Source organism: Convolutriloba macropyga, chromosome 6 (genome assembly GCF_964194025.1).
Source record: "Convolutriloba macropyga chromosome 6, txConMacr16.3, whole genome shotgun sequence".
Lineage (NCBI taxonomy): Eukaryota > Metazoa > Xenacoelomorpha > Acoela > Convolutidae > Convolutriloba > Convolutriloba macropyga.
In genome coordinates this window covers 74,423,807-74,450,231 of record NC_134473.1, presented here as the reverse complement: position 1 = coordinate 74,450,231, position 26,425 = coordinate 74,423,807, and the positions used below count along the sequence as shown (strand labels likewise).

General features: G+C 36.1%; 2 protein-coding genes across 3 annotated transcripts in view; both read left to right on the top strand.

Annotated features, from left to right (window-relative positions):
* Nucleotides 1-26,425, top strand: part of LOC142340621 (cyclin-dependent kinase 2-associated protein 1-like) — a 575,438-nt gene that overhangs the window by 516,629 nt on the left and 32,384 nt on the right. The window lies entirely within an intron of this gene.
* The window catches only part of LOC142340614 (BBSome complex member BBS7-like), a 31,929-nt gene continuing 26,339 nt past the window's right edge, over nucleotides 20,836-26,425 (top strand). Inside the window, exons 1-2 of the mRNA XM_075391303.1 lie at nucleotides 20,836-20,932; nucleotides 21,366-21,555. Coding sequence (XP_075247418.1) covers nucleotides 20,837-20,932; nucleotides 21,366-21,555 — 286 coding nt within the window. The 5' untranslated portion in view covers nucleotide 20,836. The remainder of the gene's footprint in view (nucleotides 20,933-21,365; nucleotides 21,556-26,425) is intronic.

The window sequence follows — 26,425 nt, the reverse complement described above, 5'->3', positions numbered from 1 at the left end:
TTTCTGATAGGGTGACTTTTTTGACAGCATACCGCGCAAGATCTCCTGAAAATCTTTTCTCATCTCGGGACTGTATAATCGATTTCGAGCCAGATCAAATGTCTTAACCATACCAAAAAGTCTGCAGTGCTTGTGAAAGAGAGGTAGAGTTCCTTTTAAAAATTCTCGTTGACTAAATTTTTGGTTTTAGTTGTTAAATTTGCCGATAAGTTTGTCTCTCTTAATTAAATAGTTTTCAATTCATATGTTTTTGAAATTTGACCAAAACTCCACGAAACCCTGGAGGCTCCTGCCAAGTTTTTCCTTTAATGGCGTTGTCCACTCTGAATTCTGATTATGTTGTCCAGGTGCAGTAAAGACACTTCATAGGAGAGTCCCCCCATGATCAGCTCCATTATGCTTTGGAAAACTCCTAAGGTTAACCCCAAACCCATGGGAAGTCTCTTCCTCTTTTAGGGTCCCATTGGAGTTAAAAAAGCTTTCACAATTTACGATCCTTCGTCCATCACCATTGGACAAAATCTCGATGTCAAATCTACATTTGAAAAGTAACAAATCGCGTCTAGAGAGTGAACAACGTCATTTACTCTTGGTAGCGGCCAACTGGTTTTCTCGATTTGTTTTTACTCGATCACAGGTGCGTCCGTTAGAATTAAAAAGTTCGGATGATAAAATATTGTTGATGTCCTGTTAATTCCCAGCACTTTACACATGTTCTTGAAAAAACTCCAGATAAAGCTACCGCCTTTTTCACCACGAAGATTTGTCGGACAACCAAATCTTGAAACCCATACGTTCACAAAGTCCTTAGTTACCGTTGAAGCTTCTTGATTGCTCATTGGAATTGCTTCATATCATTTTGTTAACTGGTCTCCAATTAACAGAAAGCATTCGTTGCCACTTGACTCGGGTAAAGGTCCCACATTGTCCAATGCAACTTGCCAGAAGGGGTGCCTTGGTTTCCAAGTTGTCAGACTGTTTATATATTTCTGATAGGGTGACTTCTTTTGACAGTATACTTCGCAAGAACTCCTAAAAATCTTTTCTCATCTCGGGACTGTATAATCGATTTCGAGCCAGATCAAATGTCTTAACCATACCAAAATGTCTGCTGTGCTTGTGAAAGAGAGGTAGAGTTCCTTTTAAAAGTTCTCGTTGACGAAATTTTTGGTTTTAGTTGTTAAATTTGCCGATACGTTTGTCTCTCTTAATTAAATAGTTTTCAATTCATAAGTTTTTGAAATTTGACCAAAACTCCACGAAACCCTGGAGGCTCCTGCCAAGTTTTTCTTTTATTGGTGTTGTCCACTCTGAATTCTGATTATGTCGTCCAGGTGCAGTAAAGACACTTCATAGGAGAGTCCCCCCAACAACAGCTCCATTATGCTTTGGAAAGCTCCTAAGGTTAACGCCAAACCCATGGGAAGTCTCTTCCTCTTTTAGGGTCCCATTGGAGTTAAAAAAGCTGTCACAATTTACGATCTTTCGTCCATCACCATTTGACAAAATCTCGATGTCAAATCTACATTTGAAAAGTAACAAATCGCGTCTAGAGAGTCAATAAAGTCATTTATTCTTGGTAGCGGCCAAATGGTTTTCTCGATTTGTTTTTACTCGATCACAGGTGCGTCCGTTAGAATTAAAAAGTTCGGATGATAAAATATTGTTGATGTCCTGTTAATTCCCAGCACTTTACACATGTTCTTGAAAAGACTCCAGATAAAGCTACCGCCCTTGTAACCATGAAGATTTGTCGGAAAACCAGATCTTGAAACCCATACGTTCACAAAGTCCTTAGTTACCGTTGAAGCTTCTTGATTGCTCATTGGAATTGCTTCATATCATTTTGTTAACTGGTCTCCAATTAACGGAAAGTATTTGTTGCCACTTGACTCGGGTAAAGGTCCCACATTGTCCAAGGCAACTTGCCAGAAGTGGTGCCTTGGTTTCCAAGTAGTCAGGCTGTTTATATATATCTGATAGGATGACTTTTTTGACAACATACTTCGCAAGATCTCCTGAAAATCTTTTCTCATCTCGGGACAGTATAATCGGTCTCGAGCCAGATCAAATGTCTTAACCATACCAAAATGTCCGCAGTGCTTGTGAAAGAGAGGTAGAGTTCCTTTTAAAAGTTCTCGTTGACTAAATATTTGATTTTAGTTGTTAAATTTGCCCATACGTTTGTCTCTCTTAATTAAATCATTTTCAGTTCATAAGGTTTTGAAGTCTGACCAAAACTCCACGAAACTCTGTAGGCTTCTGCCATGTTTTATCCTTTAATGGCGGTGTTAACGCTGAATTCTGATCATGTCGTCCCGGTGTACTAAAGACACTTCATAGGAGAGTCCCCACATGATCAGCTCCATTAAACTTTGAAAAGCTCCTGGTGTTGACGCCAAACCCATGGGAAGTCTCTTCCTCTTTCAGAGTTCCATTGGAGTTAAAAAAGCTGTCACAATTTACGATTCTTCGTCCATCACCATTTGACAATTTCCCGATGTCAAATCTATATTTGAAAAGTAACAAATCGCGTCTAGAGAGTGAACAACGTCATTTACTCTTGGTAGCGGCCAACTGGTTTTCTCGATTTGTTTAAACACGGTCATAGGTGCGTCCGTTAGAATTAAAATGTTTGGATGACAAAATGTTGTTGATGTCCTGTTACTTCCCAGCACTTTACACATGTTCTTGAAAAGACTCCAAACTAAGTTGCCGCCTTTGTCACTATGAAGATTTGTCGGACAATCAAATCTTGAAACCCATACGTTCACAAAGTCCCTAGTTACCATTGAAGCTTCTTGATTATTCATGGGAATTTCTTCATATCATTTTGTAAACTTGTCTCCAATTAACAGAAAGTATTCGTTGCCAATTGACTCGGGTAAAGGTCCCACATTGTCCAGGGCAACTTGCAAGAAGGGGTGCCTTGGTTTCCAAGTTGTCATGCTGTTTATATATTGCTGATAGGGTGACTTCTTTTGACAGCATACTTCGCAAGATCTCCTGAAAATCTTTTCTCATCTCGGGACAGTATAATCGGTCTCGAGCCAGATCAAATGTCTAAACCATACCAAAATGTCCGCAGTGCTTGTGAAAGAGAGGTAGAGTTCCTTTTAAAAGTTCTCATTGACTAAATATTTGGTTTTAGTTGTTAAATTTGCCCATACGTTTGTCTCTCTTAATTAAATCATTTTCAATTCATAAAGTTTTGAAGTTTGACCAAAACTCCACGAAACTCTGTAGGCTTCTGCCATGTTTTTTCCTTTAATGGCGGTGTTAACTCTGAATTCTGATCATGTCGTCCAGGTGTACTAAAGACACTTCATAGGAGAGTCCCCACATGATCAGCTCCATTAAACTTTGAAAAGCTCCTGGGGTTGACGCCAAAACCATGGGAAGTCTCTTCCTCTTTCAGAGTTCCATTGGAGTTAAAAAAGCTGTCACAATTTACGATTCTTCGTCCATCACCATTTGACTATTTCCCGATGTCAAATCTATATTTGAAAAGTAACAAATCGCGTCTAGAGAGTGAACACTGTCATTTACTCTTGGTAGCGGCCAACTGGTTTTCTCGATTTGTTTATACACGGTCACAGGTGCGTCCGTTAGAATTAAAATGTTTGGATGACAAAATGTTGTTGATGTCCTGTTACTTCCCAGCACTTTACACATGTTCTTGAAAAGACTCCAAACAAAGTTGCCGCCTTTGTCACTATGAAGATTTGTCGGACAATCAAATCTTGAAACCCATACGTTCACAAAGTCCCTAGTTACCATTGAAGCTTCTTGATTATTCATGGGAATTTCTTCATATCATTTTGTAAACTTGTCTCCAATTAACAGAAAGTATTCGTTGCCAATTGACTCGGGTAAAGGTCCCACATTGTCCAGGGCAACTTGCAAGAAGGGGTGCCTTGGTTTCCAAGTTGTCATGCTGTTTATATATTGCTGATAGGGTGACTTCTTTTGACAGCATACTTCGCAAGATCTCCTGAAAATCTTTTTTCATCTCGGGACAGTATTATCGATCTCGAGCCAGATCAAATTTCTTAGCCATACCAAAATGTCTGCAGTGCTTGTGAAAGAGAGGTAGAGTTCCTTTTAAAAATTCTCGTTGACTAAATATTTAGTTTTAGTTGTTAAATTTGCCAACACGTTTGTTTCTCTTAATTAAATCATTTCTAATCATTATTTTTGAAGTTTGACAAAAACTCCACGAAACCCCGGAGGCTCCTGCCATGTTTTACCTTTAATGGCGTTTTCCACACTGAATATTGTTTCTCAGTATAACGAATTCGCCTGAATTTTGTCTGTTGCTCAACTAGTTGTTCTAGAGATTTCCCTAGTCCAATGGACCAGATACTTTCGTCTTTCGTGTTATTTGGTTCACTTGATTGCAATCTATGACTTCTTCTTCTTCAGTCAGTGGAAATCCCGACAGACAGTCTGGGTGAGGAATCTTCTTGCCAGCTTCGTATTTGATTTCAAAATCAAAATGTCCGAACTTTTTTATCCATCTATCAAATAATCCGTCTGGTTCCCTAAAATTATATAGCAACCTGAGGGCCCTTTGGTTGGTAACAATTAAAAAAATTTTTGTTCCGGAAAATAATTTCTGAAGTGTTGATTGAACTAAGATACGCAAAAAGTTTATGTTTTGTCGGAGAGTAGTTTCGTTGATGTTTGCCTAGCATTTTGCTTGCGTATGCAATAACTGCTTCACCCCATTGTTGTCTTTGGGAGACAATTATTCCAACGCCAAACAGAGGGGCGTCAGTGGTTAACGTATTGGGGTCCGTGTCGTTCGGATAACTCAAAATTGCTGCTTTATGTACTGCTTGTTTTAGTTGTTCAACTGCTGAATCACACTCATTGATCCAATAAAAACGTTCTATTTTGTTGAATAGCTTATAAAATGACTGCTCTATTTTCCAAAACCTTGCATGAATCTTCCGTAAAAACCAACTAGTCTTTATATAGCTCTCAATTCTTTTATGGTTTGTGGGTTTTTCATTGTACTGACTGGAACTACTTTCGCCGGATCCACCTCAACGCAATTGTTTGAAACAATGTGTCCCAGGAATGGAATTTTTCCTTAATAAACTTACATTTTGAGACTTTTGTTTTCAAGCCAGCGTCTTGAAGTCGTCGAAGTACAAGATTTAGGCGGTTGAGTTGCTCCTCAATGGATCTACCGAAAATAATTTTGTCGTCGGGGTACACTAAAGCCACTTCATAGGAGAGTCCCGCCATGATCAGCTCCATTAAACTTTGGAAAGCTCCTGGGGCTGACGCCAAACCTATGGGAAGTCTCTTCCACTTTTAGAGTCCCATTGGAGTTTAAAAAGCTGTCATAATTTGCGACTCTTCTTCCATCACCATTTGACAATATCCCGATGTCAAATCGATATTTGAAAAGTAACAAATTGCCTCTAGAGAGTCAATAACGTCATTTATTCTTGGTAGCGGCCAACTGGTTTTCTCGGATTGTTTGTTGGAACAACTTTCTTTTTCACTATTATTGATGGTGCTGCTCAATACAAATTGGTTGGTACTATTAGCTTAGAAATCTCTAGATCTTCGACAATTTTTTCATTGCACTTCTTTTATCAAATATCATAGCGCAATAACTTTTTCTGAACGGCTCTGCACTTTTTCGAGTTTCTTTGTTGTATATTTTTTTAACAATATCCAAAGTTGTTCGAGTTTCCGGAGAAAATTTGTTGGTGTCTCATAAAAAATACTGTATTTTCTTTTTCTGCTGGATATTTAGATTATATCTTTCCAAAATTGCGTGTTTTCCCATTTGAAATGTTTGCAATTTTCTGGTCTTTTTGGTTTGTAATAATTTCATTCACATCTAAGTTCTGTTTGTTTTCGAGGTAGCTACCTACTTTAGTGTTTTTTATTAGACGTTCACAGGTGCCTCCGTTAGAATCAAGAAATTTTAAATCAAACTAGAACCTTTTTTCATTAATATCATAAATGGTGGCTAAAAACAAGCCAGTCGTCAATTTAAAATCTTCAATTTCTTCCACTTCTCCTTCCACTCCCCAAATTTTATTTTCCGTTTTCATCAGCTAACCTAATTCTCATCAGACCTTTGTTTTCACTCTGTATATATATAAGTGTTTTCCCGGAAATTGCAAAAAGATGAACAACTTGCGTTTTCTCTGTGGTGAGCTGTCTTGAAATTTTAAACTGACTGCTATATAATTATTCTTCGTGTAAGTTCAATACACATTTATTGGTTTTCAAAAAGACATTCTATACCTTCGTCTGCAGTTATCAAATTTTTGTTCGACCTCCAGTAGTCTTGGCTGTAATTTTACCAACAGCATTACTCTTCCTATTATTTTCACAACCAAGTTTTTGGCTGTTGACAAACGTTTTGTGTATGTTTGGACAATTCCCGGTTTTCCCAGTTTTTTTCATGTGGACAAGCTCAAAAGCGATATACTACTTTCACTGTCTATTAATCCAACGCTTCTGTTCCCATGAAGTATGAATTCTGCGTTTATGCATTTAATTGTAGTTGTCGAACAAACTCTATTGTTTTTACAGCTCTAGATAGTTTTCTTTTGGAAAGAGCAGTTTTGTTCCAAGTGTTGGGAACTTCCACATAGAAAACAATTTCACAATTCATAAATATGTGTCCTTCATCTCTTCCGAGAGATCTGTCCCTCTGTCTAGCCCCTTGCATAGGAAAACGCCACCTATCGCAGAACCTGCGATCTTGTTGTTGTCCTCCATCACGTCTGTCGTCAACCCACCATCCTCGAGAACTTCTTCGTTCCCTCGATTGATTCCGATGGTTTTCACGCTGTGTGTCATCTTCTGACAATTTGTTCACCAGCTTGGCTACGGCTTCCACTAAATCCTTCGTTTCATCCCTTCTAATGACCGCAACTGTTTGGTGTTTGCTCTTTGTACTTAAATTTACTTATTTATCTTTCTTTTAAAGTTTTATAGGACTTTAGAATACAGTCTTCTTATTGATGACTGTCCTACATAAATTGTTATATATTTCAAACTAATTTTAAATAAACTCCTATCTCTTTTTTTTAAAATTTAATTTTCTTTTTTTTGGTACTATTTAAATTGAGAAAACTAGTTGTTTTATTTTTCTATTGTTATTTCGTTTTATTGACGTCTGACCAATTTGAACAATGATAATTTTCGTTTACGACACTGTTATTTTGCAATTTTATGTTTCTTTATTGATTATTGTTTTCGTTTCGCCGTTCGCACTCAACGACTCACAATGACAACGAGGATTGCAATAAAAATTTTCGAAGAAACTAACAAAACGACTTGAAAGGTCTGCAGTATAAGTTTTTATAAGTCTGCACAACAACTGTGTAAATTTGTTATTCCTACTCACTTGATATGTTGTACTCTTTCACTACACTGTTGTTCTCTTTTCCACATAAGATTAACAGAGAGCTCCCACACAAGCTTATTATCACGACGGGTTCTGTTGGCAAACTGATATTCGTAGAAATTTGGTACTAGTAACGTATGCAAGAAAAATCAAGAGATGATTTGAATTTTGATTACTTGTTTCAATTCTTGTTGTTTTTCAAAATTTTATTCAATTTCCAATTTTTTTTTTCTTGAATTAAAGACTTATCTTGTTCGTCTCCCTACCGATATTTTGTTAAAATTTATAGTTAATTTTAAATAACTGTCGCCAATATAATATCCATTCAATTTAGGTTGATAGGTTTTTGGTTTTGGTTAGGGGTTTCTTAAGCAATTGACTTCTCAAGTTTAAGCTGATGAACGTGTTCAAAGTCAAAAACTTTATTTAAATTGCACACTAGGAATATTCAGTTAGAGTTACAGGTTTAACTGAAATTATATTTTAACGATTAATTTTATGAGAAGAGTTGTTACAGAGTTGAATGTGAACGAGATTTATTGCTTAAGAGAAAGACAGCTGAATTCATGAGTTGAGGTTTTAATTACGGTCCTTGGTTGTGGTCATATCAATGGTTAATTTATCTTTTTTTAAATATTTTCTCTTACCGGTTTGGGATTCTATCTGGGCTATTCTTACTTGGATGGGTCCTTGTAAAATAAATCAACAGATAACAGGTTTATCTGCTGGACGAATTCCATCGAGAACAAATAATCCTTGACGTTTCCCGACAAAGTAAAAATCCGTGATGTTTCCCATCATAACTTATGATGCTTTTATTTTGTTTTGTTAAAAACCGGTTTACCGGTTAACCCGGTTTACCGGGTTAAATACCGTATTACAATCTTTTTCTTTTGATATTATTAATTGTGAAATTTTTGAATGGTGTCTGCAATTTGTAATTTACAAGAATGTCATAGTTCAGTTCTTAAGATGTACTGCACTGTGAACTTTTATCGTTTAGAACATCCAATGTTTGGAACATTCAAGATTTGAACTTTTCAACGTTTTAAATTACTAAATTATAATTTTCGTTACCATTGCGAGTTTTCTGTTGTGCTTTATGTATTGTTTTTAGAGTCATGAGTTTTTTGTGGCACGTGGCGCGGATCATTTTTTGTTAAATCAAACGCACTTGACGAGCTAGAATACTCTGCATGCTGACCATTTCTGATGTCTAATTTCAATGCTATGCAGTCAGAGTGTTTATGTCTAAAAATTTGCTCGATATAAGCGAAATTGCATCCACGAGAAGTTAGTTCGTAAACCACTTGCAACTTTAGATGCCGATCAAAACTGTACTTTTATGATTGTAGGTGGGTTTTGAGTTTCCTTTTTCTTTAAATCACATTTATCCGCAGCTCTTGTCCTAGGCAAAAGCCCAATTCGCCTCTATATTGTGGAAAACTCTGGTCCTTAATTGCTATCAAATGAAGTTTTTAGCAATTATTTTGGTCCTCTCAGACTTTTGTTAATGCGATTTTTTGCCTGACCCGATTTTTCGTTTGACCCATTTGGCTTTTTATTGTCAATAACGGGATATAGTGCGATTTCTGGACAGGAGCCTTGTTCCTTGCAAATCTGTTTGGAACAAAATTCAACTGTGAAAGTCAACGCATGAAGAAATTCAAGGAACGGCTCAAAAAAGTGTAATTCAGATACTTTGACGAAAACTTTGACTACGGAAAGACATGCACATGGAGACTAACATTTTTGTCATAATGAATGCAAAAAAATAAAGAAATTAAACTTTGACTAAAACTGATGGCGGAAAAAAAAATTTCTTGGAAGCCCCTAAATTTTTTGTTCTTATTATTATTGTTTTTATTATTATTTTATTTATTATTATTATTATTATTGTTATTATTATTATTATTGTTTTTATTGTTAATATTATTATTATTCTTATTATTGTTTTTATTATAACTATGATTGTTATAATTGTCATTATTATTATATTTGGCTTTTTTTTATTATAATTTTTTTAAATTTTGTTATTATTATTATTTTTTTTATTATTATTATTACTATTATTATTATTATTATTACTATTATTATTATTATTATTATTATTATTATTATTATTATTATTATTATTATTTTTATTATTATTATTATTATTATTATTATTATTATTATCATACAGGTAGCGCCCAGCGGGTGCTAAATTCTCTATTTTACACGTTTACACGTTTCTCTAGTCGACTTGTAAGCGATTCACAGAAATTGTTTTGGAAACTTATACTTATGGTGTGAAGGGCATTCCTTAGAGGTTCTACTCCCCCCAATACCAGACCCCCTCACTTCACCACCAGCCCGCACCCCATCACATCGTTCAGGCCGTAAGAACCCAGTGCAGCCGAAAACCCACCGCCAACCGTTGCCCCTCCGCTGTTGACCCCCTCCTCCCTCCCCCGGTGCACCCTCACCCCTCCTGCTGCACTCACTTCACGCTCCTTCAAATAAACGAAAGCTAGGCTCACTAAAACGTGGCTAGCTACTGACAAAGTCAAACGCTCGCCGGTGTTTGAGAGCAATTGGCCCCACCTTATTCGGTTATGTTCTTCTTATCATCCGGTTGGGCGTAAGTTTCGACTTGTTCTCGTTTGTATTTTCGGCGGTCTTTTCAGAGTCACTAAAAGTTTTTCCAATTCTATGAGTTACTATGCCTGAAGATAAATTTGCCATATACTGATTTTTCCGCCATTTGTTTTCGTTGACTTTGAGGACTTCATCAAAGTATTGCCAGTTGCTTGTAAGTAAAAAAGCCTCTCAGTGTACCCTCTACAGAAACTTTTTTTACACTTGAGTCGTGCGCAGCTATAGAAATTCAGAATTGTGTCTGTTTCTGTTGGCTTCTTGTACCATTCAAATACATTGGCTCATAAATCATGTGTTCAATTCTTCAGTAAATGGGATAATGGTTTTCCAAGTTTGCCTGGTTCCGTTTTGCGTTTTCAATTTTTCTTTCTTTTTTGTTTTTCTTTCTGTTTACGATGCAGAGAAAAGGGAACTGTCAATTAAAACTGCTATTGACTTGAAAAAGCAAACGTTTTTGAACAATGCAATTATCGTCAGGTCTATTTATCGATTGAAATGATTCACAAAGTATATAACCTTGTCTTTGATTCCAAATCTAAGAAGTGAGTAAAAGTAACACCGAATTTTTGAAATTATTTATAGTTAAAATCACATTTTCAACATTTTAATTACATTTCTTACAAAAAAAGTAATTTAATCTTTATTCCGGAGTTTATTGTTTTTTTTACTTGTTGGGGCTGACAAAATTTCGAATTAACATGTACCCGAATAAATTTTGAATTTTAGAAGTCATTTTTTTTGTATTTGAGTTTGTACTTCAATGTTAAATACCGCCTTCGGTACTCGTCCCGCTTATTTAATTGCGGTTTCCGCTCATTGATGTAGGTAGTGTGCTTCTATTGTCATTAGTTTTACAACCCAGCGACATGAATCAACTATTCAAAAATTTGCGCTGTACTACAACATTCAACGAGGTGTTGTACCACAGGCGAATCCTCCTTTTCACGCTCCGAAACTATATTGATAACATGTCCGTTGGTTTGGCCAACATAGGTGGAACTGCATCCTTTACATGTAACTTCATATACTATATGGGATTTCAAATTATTATCAAAAGATAAATTCAGTGCGGGCAAGCAAGTTCTTAGTTTTCTTGTTCTGAAAATTATTTCCATATCACACAATTTTTTCAGATTACTTGCAAAACTTTGAGTGATGTTTCCTCTGTATTGAACGAAAAGTCTCGGTTTAATCTTTTTTTGTTAAGACTCTTAATTGTTTTAAGATGTTCTTTTTTTGTGGTTTTTTTAAACTTTTTCCTTCGTAGCTATTTTAGCCAACTTCTCATTAACAATACTGGATGACCACTCAGTTGGATACTGATTTTCAGTTCAGATCTCTTGATGTTTCTTAAGACTTTTATCTGTTAACATAGGAAATAGATAATCAATAGGACACCAACTACTGACCGACGGATTCTGATGTTTTTCTTTTTTGGTAACACTCCTCCCCTCACTCACCCAGTACTTTATGCGCTCCAGGGTGCCAGCACGTATTAGTAGGAGATAAGGGCCTTTCCCTACCATACCCCCCCCCCAGCTTAGTGATCAAATAACCTAGAGCCCGCCAATCATAGTAAAAATAATAGTAATAATAATAATATTAATAATAATAATAATAATAATAATAATATTAATAATAATAATAATAATTATAATAATAATAATAATAATAATAATAATAATAATAATAATATTAATAATAATAATAGTAATAATAATAATAATAATAATAATAATAATAATAATAATAATAGTAATAATAATAATAATAATTGTGGTGAGCGAGAAAACTGTTTTTCGATTCAATCGTAAATTCCTCTCGGAAAAAGAGTATTACTATACGTTACACACAATAAGGCAGAACTGCGCTTTTGCATTGTTATGCATTTGCACTATGAGAGGTGCTAGACAGACACCTGTCAGAATAATGTTAACACTTCGTAACACTTCATAACTATCAGTAAGGATGAACAGAAAGTAATGTGGTTTCACTATGATCAAGTACTACACTTGGTTATAATATATAAATTATCATATAGTTTAAGAGAGTTTATAGTTAATACTTTTATGTGCTTGGTTACTAGTTTCTCGTCTCCATTCGGAGATAGGTACCTTGGCACCACACTCCCCCGGGCACTGTGAAGAATTTCACTTGTGTAATTCTTCCTCGTAGAAGTCGCTTGGCTTAATATCCGATATTGAGCTCTTTGCTGGCGATGGTGATGCAGTGTGATGTTCTTCATTACGTTCGTTTACCAAGATACCTTCCGTCGTGGGTTAATTTTCTTCATTCACGATTTGTTTAATCTTCGGTGCCGGTGCTGGATTGGTGATGGCTTTTGAGCTGCTCTGTTTCTCCTTTTCCGATGTTTCTCCATGGGGAGTTGTTATGTTTAGGATTGGCGAGCTGCTGAACTTGGGGGACGCCTTCAGTTTTTGTATTTTTCCGACCGCTTTGTCCAACTTTGGAGTTCAAATTTTCGACTCGAATTTTTGGGGTATTTCTGGGCTGTCCGGTGATGTGATCATTAAGTCATATTTGTTGTCTGATGTAAACACTTTTATTGGGCTATTTTCAGTGGAGTCCGAGATGGTTATGCATTCAATTGTTGGGGATTTTAATAATTCTTGTTCGTTGACTTTGATAAACGATCGATTGTGTTTCTCCATATGGAGTTTTGATTGATGTAATGCTGCTGCCCTTGATTTCGTTCTGAATGTGTCGCTTGAGTTTGGTTTTTCCTTTCGTTTCTCTTTCTGAGGCATCACGTGTCTTTTGTTTCTACGCGGTGTGAATTGATGTTTTTCTTGCTGTTTTTGTAGTTGATGTTTCCTTGCAGGTGTCTCCTGTGCCTTATTGGTTCTTCTCTTCTGCTGTTGTGTCCTTTGATTCTTTTTCGCGATCGAGACTAACTGTTCATGGCTGTAAAGATTTTCTCCGCTTGGAGCCGAAGTTGTTGCGGTGCTTGTTCCCTGTTTCAATTGCTCCTGTCTTTGCTTCATTTGTCTCTTTTCTTCTAAACAGAATTTTTTAATTTTTTCTTTGTTTTTGTTGTATTCTCTTAGAGATTTGCATGCTACCATGTGTATTAATCTTTTTGGCGGTGATGTTTGTATCTGATGTGGTGTCAGTGGTTGTGTTACTATTGCTAAGTCGCTTTTTTTTATGACTGTGTTTTTTCTATTGTTAGTGTCCAGTGTGATTGTGTGTGGTGAATAATTTGTGATTGTGCCATTTTCAATTATGTTCCATTGTGGTTTTAGTGTTCCCCGTGGTTCAGGTGCTTTTCGTGCTATAGATTTTCGTGCTACTTGTTTTTTACCGTATATTAGTGTTGTAGTTTTGTCTCCGAATGTGACTTCAAGTTTAGAAGGTATTATCTTACCCGGGGTGCGCGTGGGGCTAAGCAGCGGCGCATTCTCGGAGTCGTCGCTTTCTGATGCGATGTTTACTTCTGGTCTTGTTCCTTTCTTCGCATCTTCTCTATACTGTATGTTCGATTCTGGCTCCGAGTCCTGGTCCATGTCCCAGATTGTTGCAGGAGACAGGACTGGCTGCTTGAGTAGTTTGCGATCTGAAGCGAAATGTTTTATCTTTTTGTAAGATAAGTTTTGTTTGTTTGGTTTTGTTACTATATTTGATAATGCAGTGTTTGGTTTCCTACCGAAGTGTGCTTCGAATGGGGTTATTTTTGTTATTCTGTTTGGGATTAATCGGATATTTTGAATAATATTTGATACAATTGTTGTGATATCTTCTGATGACCATAATGGATCTATAGCCATTACACCTAATTTTCGTTTTATTGTTTGAATAAGGCGTTCGACCATGCCCGTTGCTCTATGATCTCCAGCTGGAGCTAGGATGAGTTTTATGTTATTGTTCTTGCAATGTATGTTAAAGTCTCTAGACTTAAATGCTTGTGCTTGGTCGCACCTTAATGACCGTGGTATACCGTGGAACTTACAGTATTCTTCTAAATATTCTATTGCTGTTGATGCGTCGCAGTTTTTAAAGACTTGGGCAGTTGGGAATCTAGAGTATCTATCCACTGATACTAAAATATAGTAGTTGTCTGTGTGATTTCTAAAAGGGATGGGGCCTGCGAAATCCATTTGGAGTTCTTCATTTGGTTCTTCCAAATGTGGGAGTTTTCCTAATTTTTGCTTAGGTATTATAGGTTTTAAATTTTTACCTTGTCTTGTACATTCTTCGCATGCTTGGGCTTTCGAGGTTAGGCTGCGATGTATGCAACGGAACCAAATTAAATTTCCTAAACTTAGCATTCCTGCTTGACCCGGGTGCGTTTGGTGTATTGCGTCGATGACAAATTGTTTGAGGCTTCGTGGTATTACTAATTTGTTGTCGTAAAGCATGCATCCTGATGTTGTTATGGATAGGTCTTTTCGCAGTGAGTAGAAATACTTGTTGGACTTCCTTAGTGCCTCCCAATCTTTTTCCTTAATCATTTTCATGATGGGTGTTAATGTTCTGTCTTGTCGCGTTGCCTCCGCGAGGAATTCTTCTCCAAATACTTGCGAAAGGTGTTTGCTATAGTCGGGTATTGTTTCACTATTGCTGAGGGGAAAGATTTGTGGGTGGAGTTCTGGTTGTATTGGATCTCGTCCTTTGCCTGTGTTGTCAATGTCCTCCGTTTGGGTACTAATTGTAATTAGAGGTGGTCTTGTTGTTGGATTGTCCATCTTGTTTGGTGTCGGTTTTCTTTTGTTAGGTGCTCTGTTTCTTCTAATAATGGGTCTATTCGCCGTTTCGATATGTGGTCTATTTCTAGTGATTGCGTTAATAAATTGATTTGTATATTGGAAATTTGTAGATGTTTTTATAAAGTTTTTTGAAGGAGTAGATAAGGAGTTGATTTGATTATGTTTTAATTTGACTGAGTTAATGTGTTCCGTTTGGAGAAATTGTGAATTTGAAAAGCGTGTTAAATTTGGCGACTGTTTTCTAAGGCGAGAATGGCAAAAAGCGTGTTTTGTATGGTGCTTGTGTTGAGAATAATTAATGACGTCATTGTTGTTATGTGTAGTGCTGGTATTGTTGCGTAATGTGTTCTTAATTAATGTAAATTTAAAGTCGTTTATCTGATTTATTATGAAATGAGTATCTTCTGCGGATGGTGGGATTGCTATTCCATTTGGATTTCAACTGAAATAATCTGCGAATCCCATTTGTTTACCTGGGATATGTTCTATATTAAAATTGAATGGTAATAATCTATCAACCCACCGAGTAAGTCTACTTTGGTAGGTTTTGTTTCCTCTGTTTTCTTTTAGTGCTGTCAGTAATGCCTGGTGATCCGTTTGGAGTGTGAACTCTGATCCTTGTAGGTAATGTTTGAAGTGTTCGAGAGACCAGACTACTGCTAGTAGTTCTAATTCGTTTGTACTGTATCTCTGTTCTACTGTATTTAGGAATCGGCTTGCGAATGCGATTGTGTGCCATATGTTGCCTGTTTTCTGCTCTAGTGTTGCCCCTAATCCTAATTTACTTGCATCGCATTTAACTCTTGTGTCTTTGTCAACATCGAAATGTTTGTTTTCTACAATTTTTGCTATTTGTGTTTTGATGTTTTCGAATGTTTTTGTATGTTTTTCTTCCCATTTTAATTTATTCGATGCTGTGACGTTTTCCTTTTTTAATAATGGGCGCAATGGTTCTGATATTTCGGCTAGGTGTGGAATAAATTTAATGAGCTGGTGGATACTACCCATAAATAATCTCAATTGTTTTAGAGTTTTCGGTATATCGAGTTTTTGTAATGCTTCCGTTTTGGATATTAGTAGTGTTACTCCATGTGGAGTTATTTTGAATCCGAGCCATTCGATTTCTTGTTTTGCGAACTCGCATTTTTGTAAGCTAATTGCTAATCCTTCTTTGTTTAGTCGGTCTAGTATTATATCTAATGTTTCTTCGTGTTCTTTTAGCTTTCCTTTTGTTGCAATTAGTATGTCATCTAAGAATGCGAAGTAGGTTTTGCAACCTTCTAGCGTTTTGTCTATATTTTTTTGGAATGTAGCCGGCATATCTGTTAATCCGTAGAAGCCGTTTATGAACCTGTATGTTCCTGTTGCTTTTCCTCCTATGATGTTGAAGTTGCAGTGTCCAGCGATGCTATCGTCTAATGGTATTTGACTGTAAGCGTATTTTAGGTCGATTTTACTAAACCACCATGGTCCTTCATTGTTTTTGTTTGATGCTATTTGCATTGCTAATGAGTCAGATAGGTGGTCAATACTTTGCATTTGGTATTTGTTTTTGTGAATTGCTTTGTTTAGCTCTTTTGAATCTAGTGCTATTTTTATTGACTTGTCCTTTTTTACTGTTATTACTACTGGACTTATGTATAAATCATCTGGGCATTTCTCCAGACGGATAATTTGTTTATCTTCTATTAGTTTTTGTAGTTCGTTTTCCACTTTTTCGACTAGATGTAGTGGTACTCTTCTTCCCTTGTGTTGTGTTGGTGTTTTTTCTTGTTTCATGATTGATTTTGCGATATGATTTTTACTTCTACCCAGCCTTGTGCAAAGGTGTGGATATTTTTTGAATATCCATTTTGTTATGTTTTGTTCGATAATGTTTTCGTTGTTGTTAAGGATTTTCTTACCTTCATTTTGTTGTTGTGTCAGAGTTAGTCCCAATTTTGCAAGGATGTCCCTTCCCATCAGGTTTTGTGAGCCGTGTTTTACCACTAGTATATTGCAGTTTTTTGCTGTCCACGATCCTGAATGTAGTTCTATGTGGATTTGTCCTATGATGGGTATGTCTTGGTTGTTAAAACATTTGAATTTCGTTTGTCCGTTGTATGGTTCCATGTTCATCTTGTTGTTGTTTTCTAAAATTTCATTAGCTGTTTTGCATGTCAATGAAACTCCGTGGGGATCCTGTATCTGCGAGCCAGTCTAATTTGTGTGTTTTGTTTATGGTTGTTTGGATGAGGATTTCTCCATGTGGAGTTCGGTTGTTTATGTCACAGTTTTTTGTTTCTTTAAAATCTCTTTCTATCAGGTTAATTTTCTTCCAACCCTCCATAAGTTCTGTTATATACATTGTTTGTTCTGGGTCAATTGTTTCTTCCTCTTCCTCTTCTTCTAGTGGTGGTGCAATGGATTCTTCTTCTTCCTCGATTATGTTTTTGACATTTCTTGTTTGTTGGAATTGTCGTTGTTGATACTGTCCTCTGTTTTTGGGCAGTGATGGTATCTGTGAACGGCACATTTTTGCGAAGTGTCCTTGTTTTTTGCATATATTGCATTGTGAGATTCTTGCTGGACAGTTGTTGTTGTGGTTTGGTGTGAATGATCCGCCGCATCTCCAGCATTGTAGATATTGTTTTGTGTTTTGTGGTGTTGGAAGAATTGCTGGCTTTGTTTTGCGTGCTGATAAGTGTGCAACCGTAGTGTTCTATGTGGAGTTATTCCCTCTCAATATTTCTTTTTGGTTTTATTGTCCTCGTTCTTTTGCAAGTGCATAGTTGAGTGCTTGTGCAGGTGTTCTCATCTCCGAAAGGAGTTCCATTTGTATGGCTGTATTTTTCATTTTGCCGATAAAGAAGTCTTTCACTAGGTCCTGTTCTACACCCCCAAACGCTGCCTTTGCTCCCAGTTCTTGAAGTCTACTATAGAATGTTTCTAATGACTCGTGTGGCTCTTGTCTTGCGTTGATGATTTGGAATCTGTCGTATGTCGTGTTTCTGGGCTTAGTGAAAGTGATGCTTAATTCGTGTGCAAATTCATACGTGCTACAGGTGTCTATAATTGTGTGAGGATTATGTTGATGGTATTGTCGTGTCCCTTCTTGGCCGATTGAGAGATATAATAAGCTTTTAATTTTCGTGTCCGCCTCGTCCCACGGGTATCTGTCCACATATGGTCCTCTAAATTCTATCGTCTTGCATTCATTCTCCCAGTCAATTTTTCTTCTCTGATTTCTTATATCTCTCTTTCTTAGTTCTTCCTCTGTTTCGTTTGGTCGTTGTTCCTCTAGACTTGGCATTGCCGGATAGAATAAGTCGGCAGGTGTTGGTTTCGTTCTCAACAATTTGTCAACTTTGAGATTTTCTTTGGCCATGACGGCTAGCTTAAATGTTGAGAACCATTGGGCCCATTCTTGATTCGGGTTTGCTCCTGTTTCCGAGAATAACGGGACTCCAATCGGAGATTTTAGTGTTGACTGCGCCATGTGGTGAGCGAGAAAACTGTTTTTCGATTCAATCGTAAATTCCACTCGGAATAATTGTATTACTATACGTTACACACAATAAGGCAGAACTGCGCTTTTGCATTGTTATGCATTTGCACTATGAGAGGTGCTAGACAGACACCTGTCAGAATAATGTTAACTCTTCGTAACACTTCATAACTATCAGTAAGGATGAACAGAAAGTAATGTGGTTTCACTATGATCAAGTACTACACTTGGTTATAATATATAAATTATCATATAGTTTAAGAGAGTTTATAGTTAATACTTTTATGTGCTTGGTTACTAGTTTCTCGTCTCCATTCGGAGATAGGTACCTTGGTACCACAATAATAATAATAATAATAATAATAATAATAATAATAATAATAATAATAATAATAATAATAATAATAATAATAATAATAATAATAATAATAATAATAATAATAATAATAATAATAATAATAATAATAATAATAATAATAATAATAATAATAATAATAATAATAATAATAATAATAATAATAATAATAGTAATAATAATAATAATAATAATAATAATAATAATAATAATAATAATAACAATAATAATAATAATAATAATAATAATAATAATAATAATAATAATAATAATAATAATAATACTAATAATAACAGACTTTAGAGACAACACCCAAGCGAAAGAATGCTCCCGGAGTTTCAGTTCTGTCAAAGAAATTATTTCAGATTAATAAGATTTCTGCAAACTGCACATAGACAAGACAATCTCTATGTGCACACATTTTCAGGATCGTAAACTTCGGTGAAGGAATTTGTGTAGACTTCTGTTATCTTTTTCTTTCTGCTTGCGGCTGGTAGAAAATCGACACTTTGACCAACTTTTTGACCAATGAGGTTCGTAATGTAGACTCCTCTCTTCCGGAAGTTGCTCTTTTTTTTCTGTCTCGAGAGATTCCTGGTCTTGAAACGTCTTGTATTTCCCGTTTTTGAGTTCGGGTCATTCTGTTTGGTAACCTGTATGAAATTTCGCCATTCAATATTGTATCTGCACTTGACGATGTCCAGAATTAACAAGGGCACGTGGAGTTCATGATAGAACGATAGAAGAAGGATATCTAGCCTGCGCAGTCTGTCTTTGAATATCAATTGTCCGTTGTATAAGATCCGTTTCGTAGCTTTCATCTGGATTGCATCAACTTTCTTCAGATCTTGTTTGTTTGGCTTCCAGAGAACTGACCCGTATGAGAGGATTGGTACGATAAAGCTCCGATATAGATTTTTCTTAGCTTGCCAGGCTGTTCCTCTTGCAAGATTTCTTTTGATGATGAAGAAAGATTTCAACGAGCTGTCCGATTGAGATCCTTGTGGATCATGACTCCAAGGCCTTTCTCATTTTCTGGCTTTCCAAACTCCCATCCACTTACTGTAAACTTCGCTTCTCCTTTTATACGGAGGACTTTGCATTTGCTGACATTTTGTTTCATCAACTTTTCAGTGCACCATTTCCAGACTTTAGCAGCATCAATTTGCATGGTGATATTGTTGGTGCCAACGATTTAATAGTTTTCAGCCTAGCCATAGCAATCAGACACTACTGAGGAAGCTCGTTGATGAAAAGAACGAAAAGAAGGGGCCCTGGTTCTGAGTATTGTGGCAATCCACTTTGAACATCCAGCTCAGATAACACTGCGTTTCCTATTCGTACTCTTTGTTTGAGTCCCTGCAGGTAGCTTTCAGTCAGCTCCAGAGCTCCTCCCATTACACCATATTCGTGTAGATTCTCAGTTAACTACCCGTGGCAAACTTCATCAAGGGCTTCTTCATGGAAACCTGTGCTTGGTGATTGTGTTGAGAACAAGCTTGAGAGAGACAGAGAGAGGTCGAGCTGTTCCTTTGAGTCGCAAGTTCTCCAGTCCAGGTGGGCCTTTAGTTTTCCCAAGGGGCAGATTTTGAGAGCTCCGTTTGAGCGCAGTTTGTCAATTTTCATCACGGCATATGGGTCGAATCTCTTTTGATAGCTCTCTTGAGTGAAAGACTGGAAGAATTTGTTAAAAAGCTCTGCTTTTTGTAAGTCTGTAATGGCTTTCTCTCCTTCCAGGTACATTTCGGACGGAAGCTGTGTAGATTTTTGGATGCTTTTAAAATATTTCTGTATTTCACAGAATCTACCGTTTTTGAAGACTGATTCCTCATATGCTCGTTGATCATCATTCAACTGCTCAGTTACTAGATTTTGCAATGAAATTAGTTTCGTCTGATTGGATTCACTGGGCTTTCTTAGGACTACTTTCTTTTGTGTATTTCTCCTTTTGATGAGATTAGATGTTTCCTTGCTCAGCCATGGAGGAAGACTCAATCGATGTTTGGTTTTCTTTGGAATATTCTCTTCAAAGATGGTAAATAGCCACTCATACCAATGATCTACCATCAAATTCACATTTCTACCATAATTATGCCATAATGGGGGGCTATAATTTCACGGGGGGCTGTAATGTGAAATACACGGAAATTGATTATGAAATGAAGCGCGTGTTCTTAAGGGTTTTCTGATTATACGCACCCAAGGTACAAAATCAGATATTTTGAAGAATTCTTTTCAGAATGTCACTGACTCTGCAGCGTCTGGATTATATTAACCTCGGACAGATCAATCAGAAATGTATGGAGTTGCTCCCCGCCAAGGATGGACAAACCCAGGCAAGCGCTGATTTAACCCTCGTTTGGTGTAACTAGCACCATCAAAACTCAATAGTCATTTGAACCTGTTCTCTACTAACTCATGGTTTCAGAATTAGGCTTTTACAATAAATTAATCAAAAGTTGAGCGATAGTAAACAGTCTGGCAAACGGTTTTCATGGTGCAAGTTACGCATGGGTACGTTCATACAATTGCTGGCATTTAAACATTTGGTGCTTTCGAATCAATCCTTTTTTGGAATCTTTTCCGTTAGTGCCCCCCCCCTCCCCAGGTTAGTGGGCGCATATTATTCGCAACCCCAGACGCACGTGCCATATTTTTACATAATGATTTACTATGTAATAGCACGTGCTCTGTAACGGGGGGGGGGGGGGGGGGGGCAAAACGTACTGGAGTGTACAAACGGAAAAGATTCCTTTGTTTATTGTTTAGAAAGTTGTAGTTGCGGATCAGTCCGGCCATTTGACTGTCTTTGGTGTAAAGAAAGGCACCCCAAGTATTCTGTTCAAAGCTCCACTCCAGAAAACAGCCAATGTGTTGACACTTGGTGGCCAACTTGGCTCACCTCTTGACAAGATCTTCTCCGTAGTGCAATCAGAAGTCAAAGCATTCAATAGAAAAGGTGAAACTGAATACATGTGTGAGCTTTGCATATATGCGAGGCAAGAATTTCAGGGAGTTTTGAGTACAAAAAGTTGTCTCTTAAGGTTCTTATTAAGGTTCTGAATACTTCCGAGCTTTTTTGACGTTTGCACAATTCACTCTCCACTTATACCGCATTTCCAATGGCTTTACCCCAATGGAGGCCGTAAAGCTTCAGTTTACTGATCTTCTGGTTTTATCCTAAATTAGCAAGGTTTATAACAAGTAAGTCCTGCTTAGTTCTTCAATCCATTCATCCGAGTAGGTGCGAAGCTTGATTTTTTAAACTACCGTTAAAATGTAGTGGAAAATTGGTGTTCCAACGATATTTCATTTTCTTGGAGGGAATTTTTGCTTATGTGTAGTTTCTCTTGATTGCTAATGAAATGTTACACATGTGTTCTAAAGCTGCCTAATTGCTCTTGCCCGAATCCATTAATGGGCATCTAATGTTTTTTTAATGATCTCGACACTGTTCGTTGTCATTGATTGTTCCCAAATTTCTGTTTTTTTTTGCCCTTTTTTAATTTTTGTCTCTGTTTCTCCCAGGGTTGTATGTTCTACGTACCGCAATGGAGCATAGTGTCAAAAGTTTTACAAAGTTTTGTAATTATCGATAAATTTTTTAACTCAAAATATTTGAAAGAAATATTTTTCCTTTATTTTCTATTTTTGCCCATATATAAGCCTACGCTTTGCTGACTACGCTTTGCTGAAGTGTAATATAGCTTGAACGATTGTTCAGGTCCTTAGTTATGTCTTATTTTAATTATTTGTTTGTATTTCAGGACTTGTCCTGATATTGTTTTTTTATCGTTTTTTAGTGACTTCTACCACTCTGCTGTTGAATTTCTGAAAATATTCTGAATCTGAGCATGCCCGACTTAACCGCACTCAATAAAATGACTTCTGAACTCACCTTTCAAATCCAAACTAAAAATGCAAATCTAATGAAATTGAGTCGAGTTCCTCAGAGCGTAATATCTGTACGGTGATAATACTTTTAAGACATCAGAGCTTGAACTTTATTTGGAAATTGGAATAATTTGAAATCAGAATCGCTAATTCAGAATTGCAGTTTTTAATAGCCGCCGTCAGCCTCTCAAACGGCTATTATTTAGGTGCTCTCTTTTTTAAAATCTGTTCACACATTTTCATGATTTTTGAAGTGAAATTGGAGTAGTGATATTAGTCATGCCGAAACAGGAAGTGGAGCGAAAAAGCGAGTGGTCGTGAGGCTTGAAATTTTTCGCTCTAAATTTAAAGTAGTGAGAAAACGGTTTGAACAGAAATTCGCTTTTTCGCTAGTGGTTTTTTTGTTCACATGCGACAATTTAATTTTTACTGTTTTCAATTTTTTGGATCGCATTTTTTTCTAAATGGTTTTCCCAATCCATTCTTAGTTCATTCTAGGCCTAGTTTTTTGTTTAAACTACATTTCAAATTCTCGCTAGTGTTTTTTTGCTCACATGCGGCCTTTTGACATTGATTCTCTGTTTTTTTTTAATAGCCGCACAGCGATAGCTGGGGCTATTATTGGCCTTCTCTTGGTTTTTTTATTTCGTCGTCTTGATTTTTGTTACGACCATATGATGTCACAGCCACTTTTTGTTCATTCGTTCATGCAATTTCAACTGAATTGCATGTGTGACGTCATTTTTCGCTCTTAGTGGAGCGAGTTTTTTTGTTCATGCGCGTGATTAAATTTTTGGTCACACTTGACTTACCTCACTCTCAAAAATGACTTCATCACTTTAAAATTCACTTTTATTTACTTTAATTCAAAGAGATAAGGTCAATTGGGTGTGTGTCACTCTAAATGAAGGTTATTTGAGATCAGCTAATAGAGGCAGCAATAACTTATACAGATTTTTAATCAAAATATAACAGATCAGCCTTCAATGAACCGACAAATTTTTTGGTCTGTTTTTTTTTTTACTGTTTTTCTTAGACTGCCGATCTACGAATCTATTGCGGCTATTTTCTGGCAATCTGCCAGCTATGTTAATTTGTTTTTTTTAGAAATGGTTTTCCCAATTCACTTGTAGTCAGTTCTAGGTTTAGTTTTTTGTTTAGTCAATGGAAATTCTTTAAATTGTACGTCAGGACTTGTCCTGCTATGTTTTTTTTTAATTCGTTTTACCTTTTGATCACGTTTTTCGTTACAGAAGTCACGATTTTCAATCTGTTTCTTTCAACTGAATAGATTTCAAGTTCTTTCAGTCATTGAATTAAGCAATATGGTGAATACGGTCAAAGTCAAAAGATCAAAATCAAACGAGACGGGTTAAACTGATAAAGCCCGGTCGTTAAATCACTGAAAATTAGGTTATCAAAGTTCATTGGTGTTTGCTAGCGGACATTGGTATTAAGCTTATTAGCTTTCAGTTCAGAAGCTGAATTAAGTGTAGTTTTAGAATCCAACTAAAACTACTTCACGCCAATTTAGAACGCTTTTTGACACTGAAAAAATACAGTCAATTTGTCTCTAATTGCTCCAAAACTTTGCCTAAAACTGTTTTTCTGAAGTTTCTGCCCGTTTTCGTTTTTATTTTGTACTCATGACTTACACTCGCTATTGACAGATCCAGTTTTATTCAGACGGATTTATAAGTCAATCTATCTTTCACCCGAACAAGGAAAATTTTTCCAAACTAACAATCCTCTTTCTATTCTACAGGCAAATGAAACTTTATTTAACCCATGTACTCATTTTTCACCAAAAGAACAAAAATATTAACAACTTGAAATGGAAGTCAAGTTTTTTTGAGCTACCAAATCTTTCTGAGTTCTTCATTGTTGTGCTCTGTGAAAAACTTAATGTCTCCTGTTCCTAAGATAATAGAGTGGGTTTTGCTGGCATTACGAATTATGCCAGTAAACATTTCATCATGACTAGCAAATCATCGTTAATTTTCATCGTTAATCATATAGTTGGTTGCACCGGGGTCAATGTTTAAGTCCCAAATCTTACTCGTTAAGAAGCTTAAAATTTTTTTCTGCATAATCTGAAGCTAAGTTTTCTTTCGTTGACTAATTTGACTTTCTTTAGGATTGATTTTTCGTTTATTTTTCATTGCATGGGATTCAATTTTACTTTTAGTAAAAACAGTTTTCGAAATTTTGTCTTCTTTTGATTATGGCTTCTTTTGAATTATGTCAACTTTTTTGAACTTGAATGTGATTTTTGTTATTAATTTCCAAGTGTGGCGCACACTCAATTATGCACAATGTACCATTTTGACAATAAAAATGAGTTCGATCGTTGTTCAAGAAAACGAATTCTGATTTGTTGTTTCTTTTGTTTCTTTATTTCAAAATTAATCAAAACACGTTTAATTTCGTCCATGGGTTTTTGGTTGACCACATTAAACTAGCGTACAAAACTTATCAATTTCACGAGGAAGTCTTTTCAAGTAAAGAGTAAAACTTGTTTTTCACTAATCGACTTATCGACACCAGAAAGGTTTAAGGGCATGCTCTCGGTTCGGTACTACAGCCCTTTACTTTTTCGTTACTATGTTTTCTCAAATTTGTCAATCAGATATCAATCTTTTGGAAATGTGGTTTCTCAAAATGAGACAATTTTGTATTCGGGACGCTGAACTAATTCTTACCAAATAGCCATCTGTTTTCCATTAAAAAATGTTTTTTATCTGCCTCATCAAGTTGTTCCTTTAGGTTCGTCTCTTTAGTTTAGGTATAAACTCTTCATATCTTGCAGTGCCGCCAATATTTTTTAACTTAAAAACACAATTGTGCTTCAAACTGGTCAGAAAAATAGACTAAGTTTTCTTCTTTACCACTACAGAAAAGGTATTCGTTAATTTTGGTATTCATACTTAAATGTGAAATTTTCATAACTTTCAACTTAAGATTAAGGCTTTCAACAAAATTAAAGTCAAGTTTAAAACCTCAACGAAACTTCTTTAAATAAACTACTTAATAAAGCAAAACTAAAATTAAAAGATTGAAAACACACAATTATTACTTTCATTCCAGAGGCAAAGCTATAAACCACGAAATAGGTGTTTACTTAAGAAAAAATTACTCAACTATAATTTTAAAAGCTTTTCTTAAAATAAAGCCGTGCTTGTAAATTTGGATTGTTAAACAAAAATTTTTTACTAGGAAGCAGTGCTTTGGAAGAGAAGTTAAATGAGAAAAATTGTATACGTATCCTAGAAGATGACCCATTTTTTTGTGCATGTAGTATCCTTGGCACTAATGGATCGGACATTGACCAATATAGCCACTGCTGCTAAGCACGAACAGTGTATATCCTCCAATTAATTTCGTGAACACTAACTTAGAAATTTCTTGTACGCCTGGGTCAAATTTAGCTTTTCAAGGAAGCTGAAAGTTTGTCATGCTGAAAGTTTGTCTTCTCTCAGCAATGGCAGAACTCATCGGTCGCCTATTATGGCATTATCTGTTTAGTTTCGAACGAGTGGTGTCGGAACATTATTGCGAGCGCACATTACAGAATCTTCTTGTTTCAAATCAACTATAAACTAGAAAGTTGAAGAATGGCTTCTTCTGAAAAAGATTATATCGATATTGAAATTGCAGTTAAAACAACTTTTAAAGAGCAAAGCTAAGGGAATACGATTGACGGTTATTGAGCATAGATATTTGAAGAAAAAAAAGTTGAAACAAAAAGTTTTGTTAATGACTCCTTTCTGGCTACGAACTTGTTAACCCGTCTTCCTTAAGACCCTGTAGCAAAATACTTTAAGTTAAATTACAAGATAATCTAAAGTTACTCAATATCGAATTGTGAACGTACTTTTTGATGTTTCTGTATGCAGATCTGACTAAAATAGAAAGGATTTTATTCATTTCTGTCG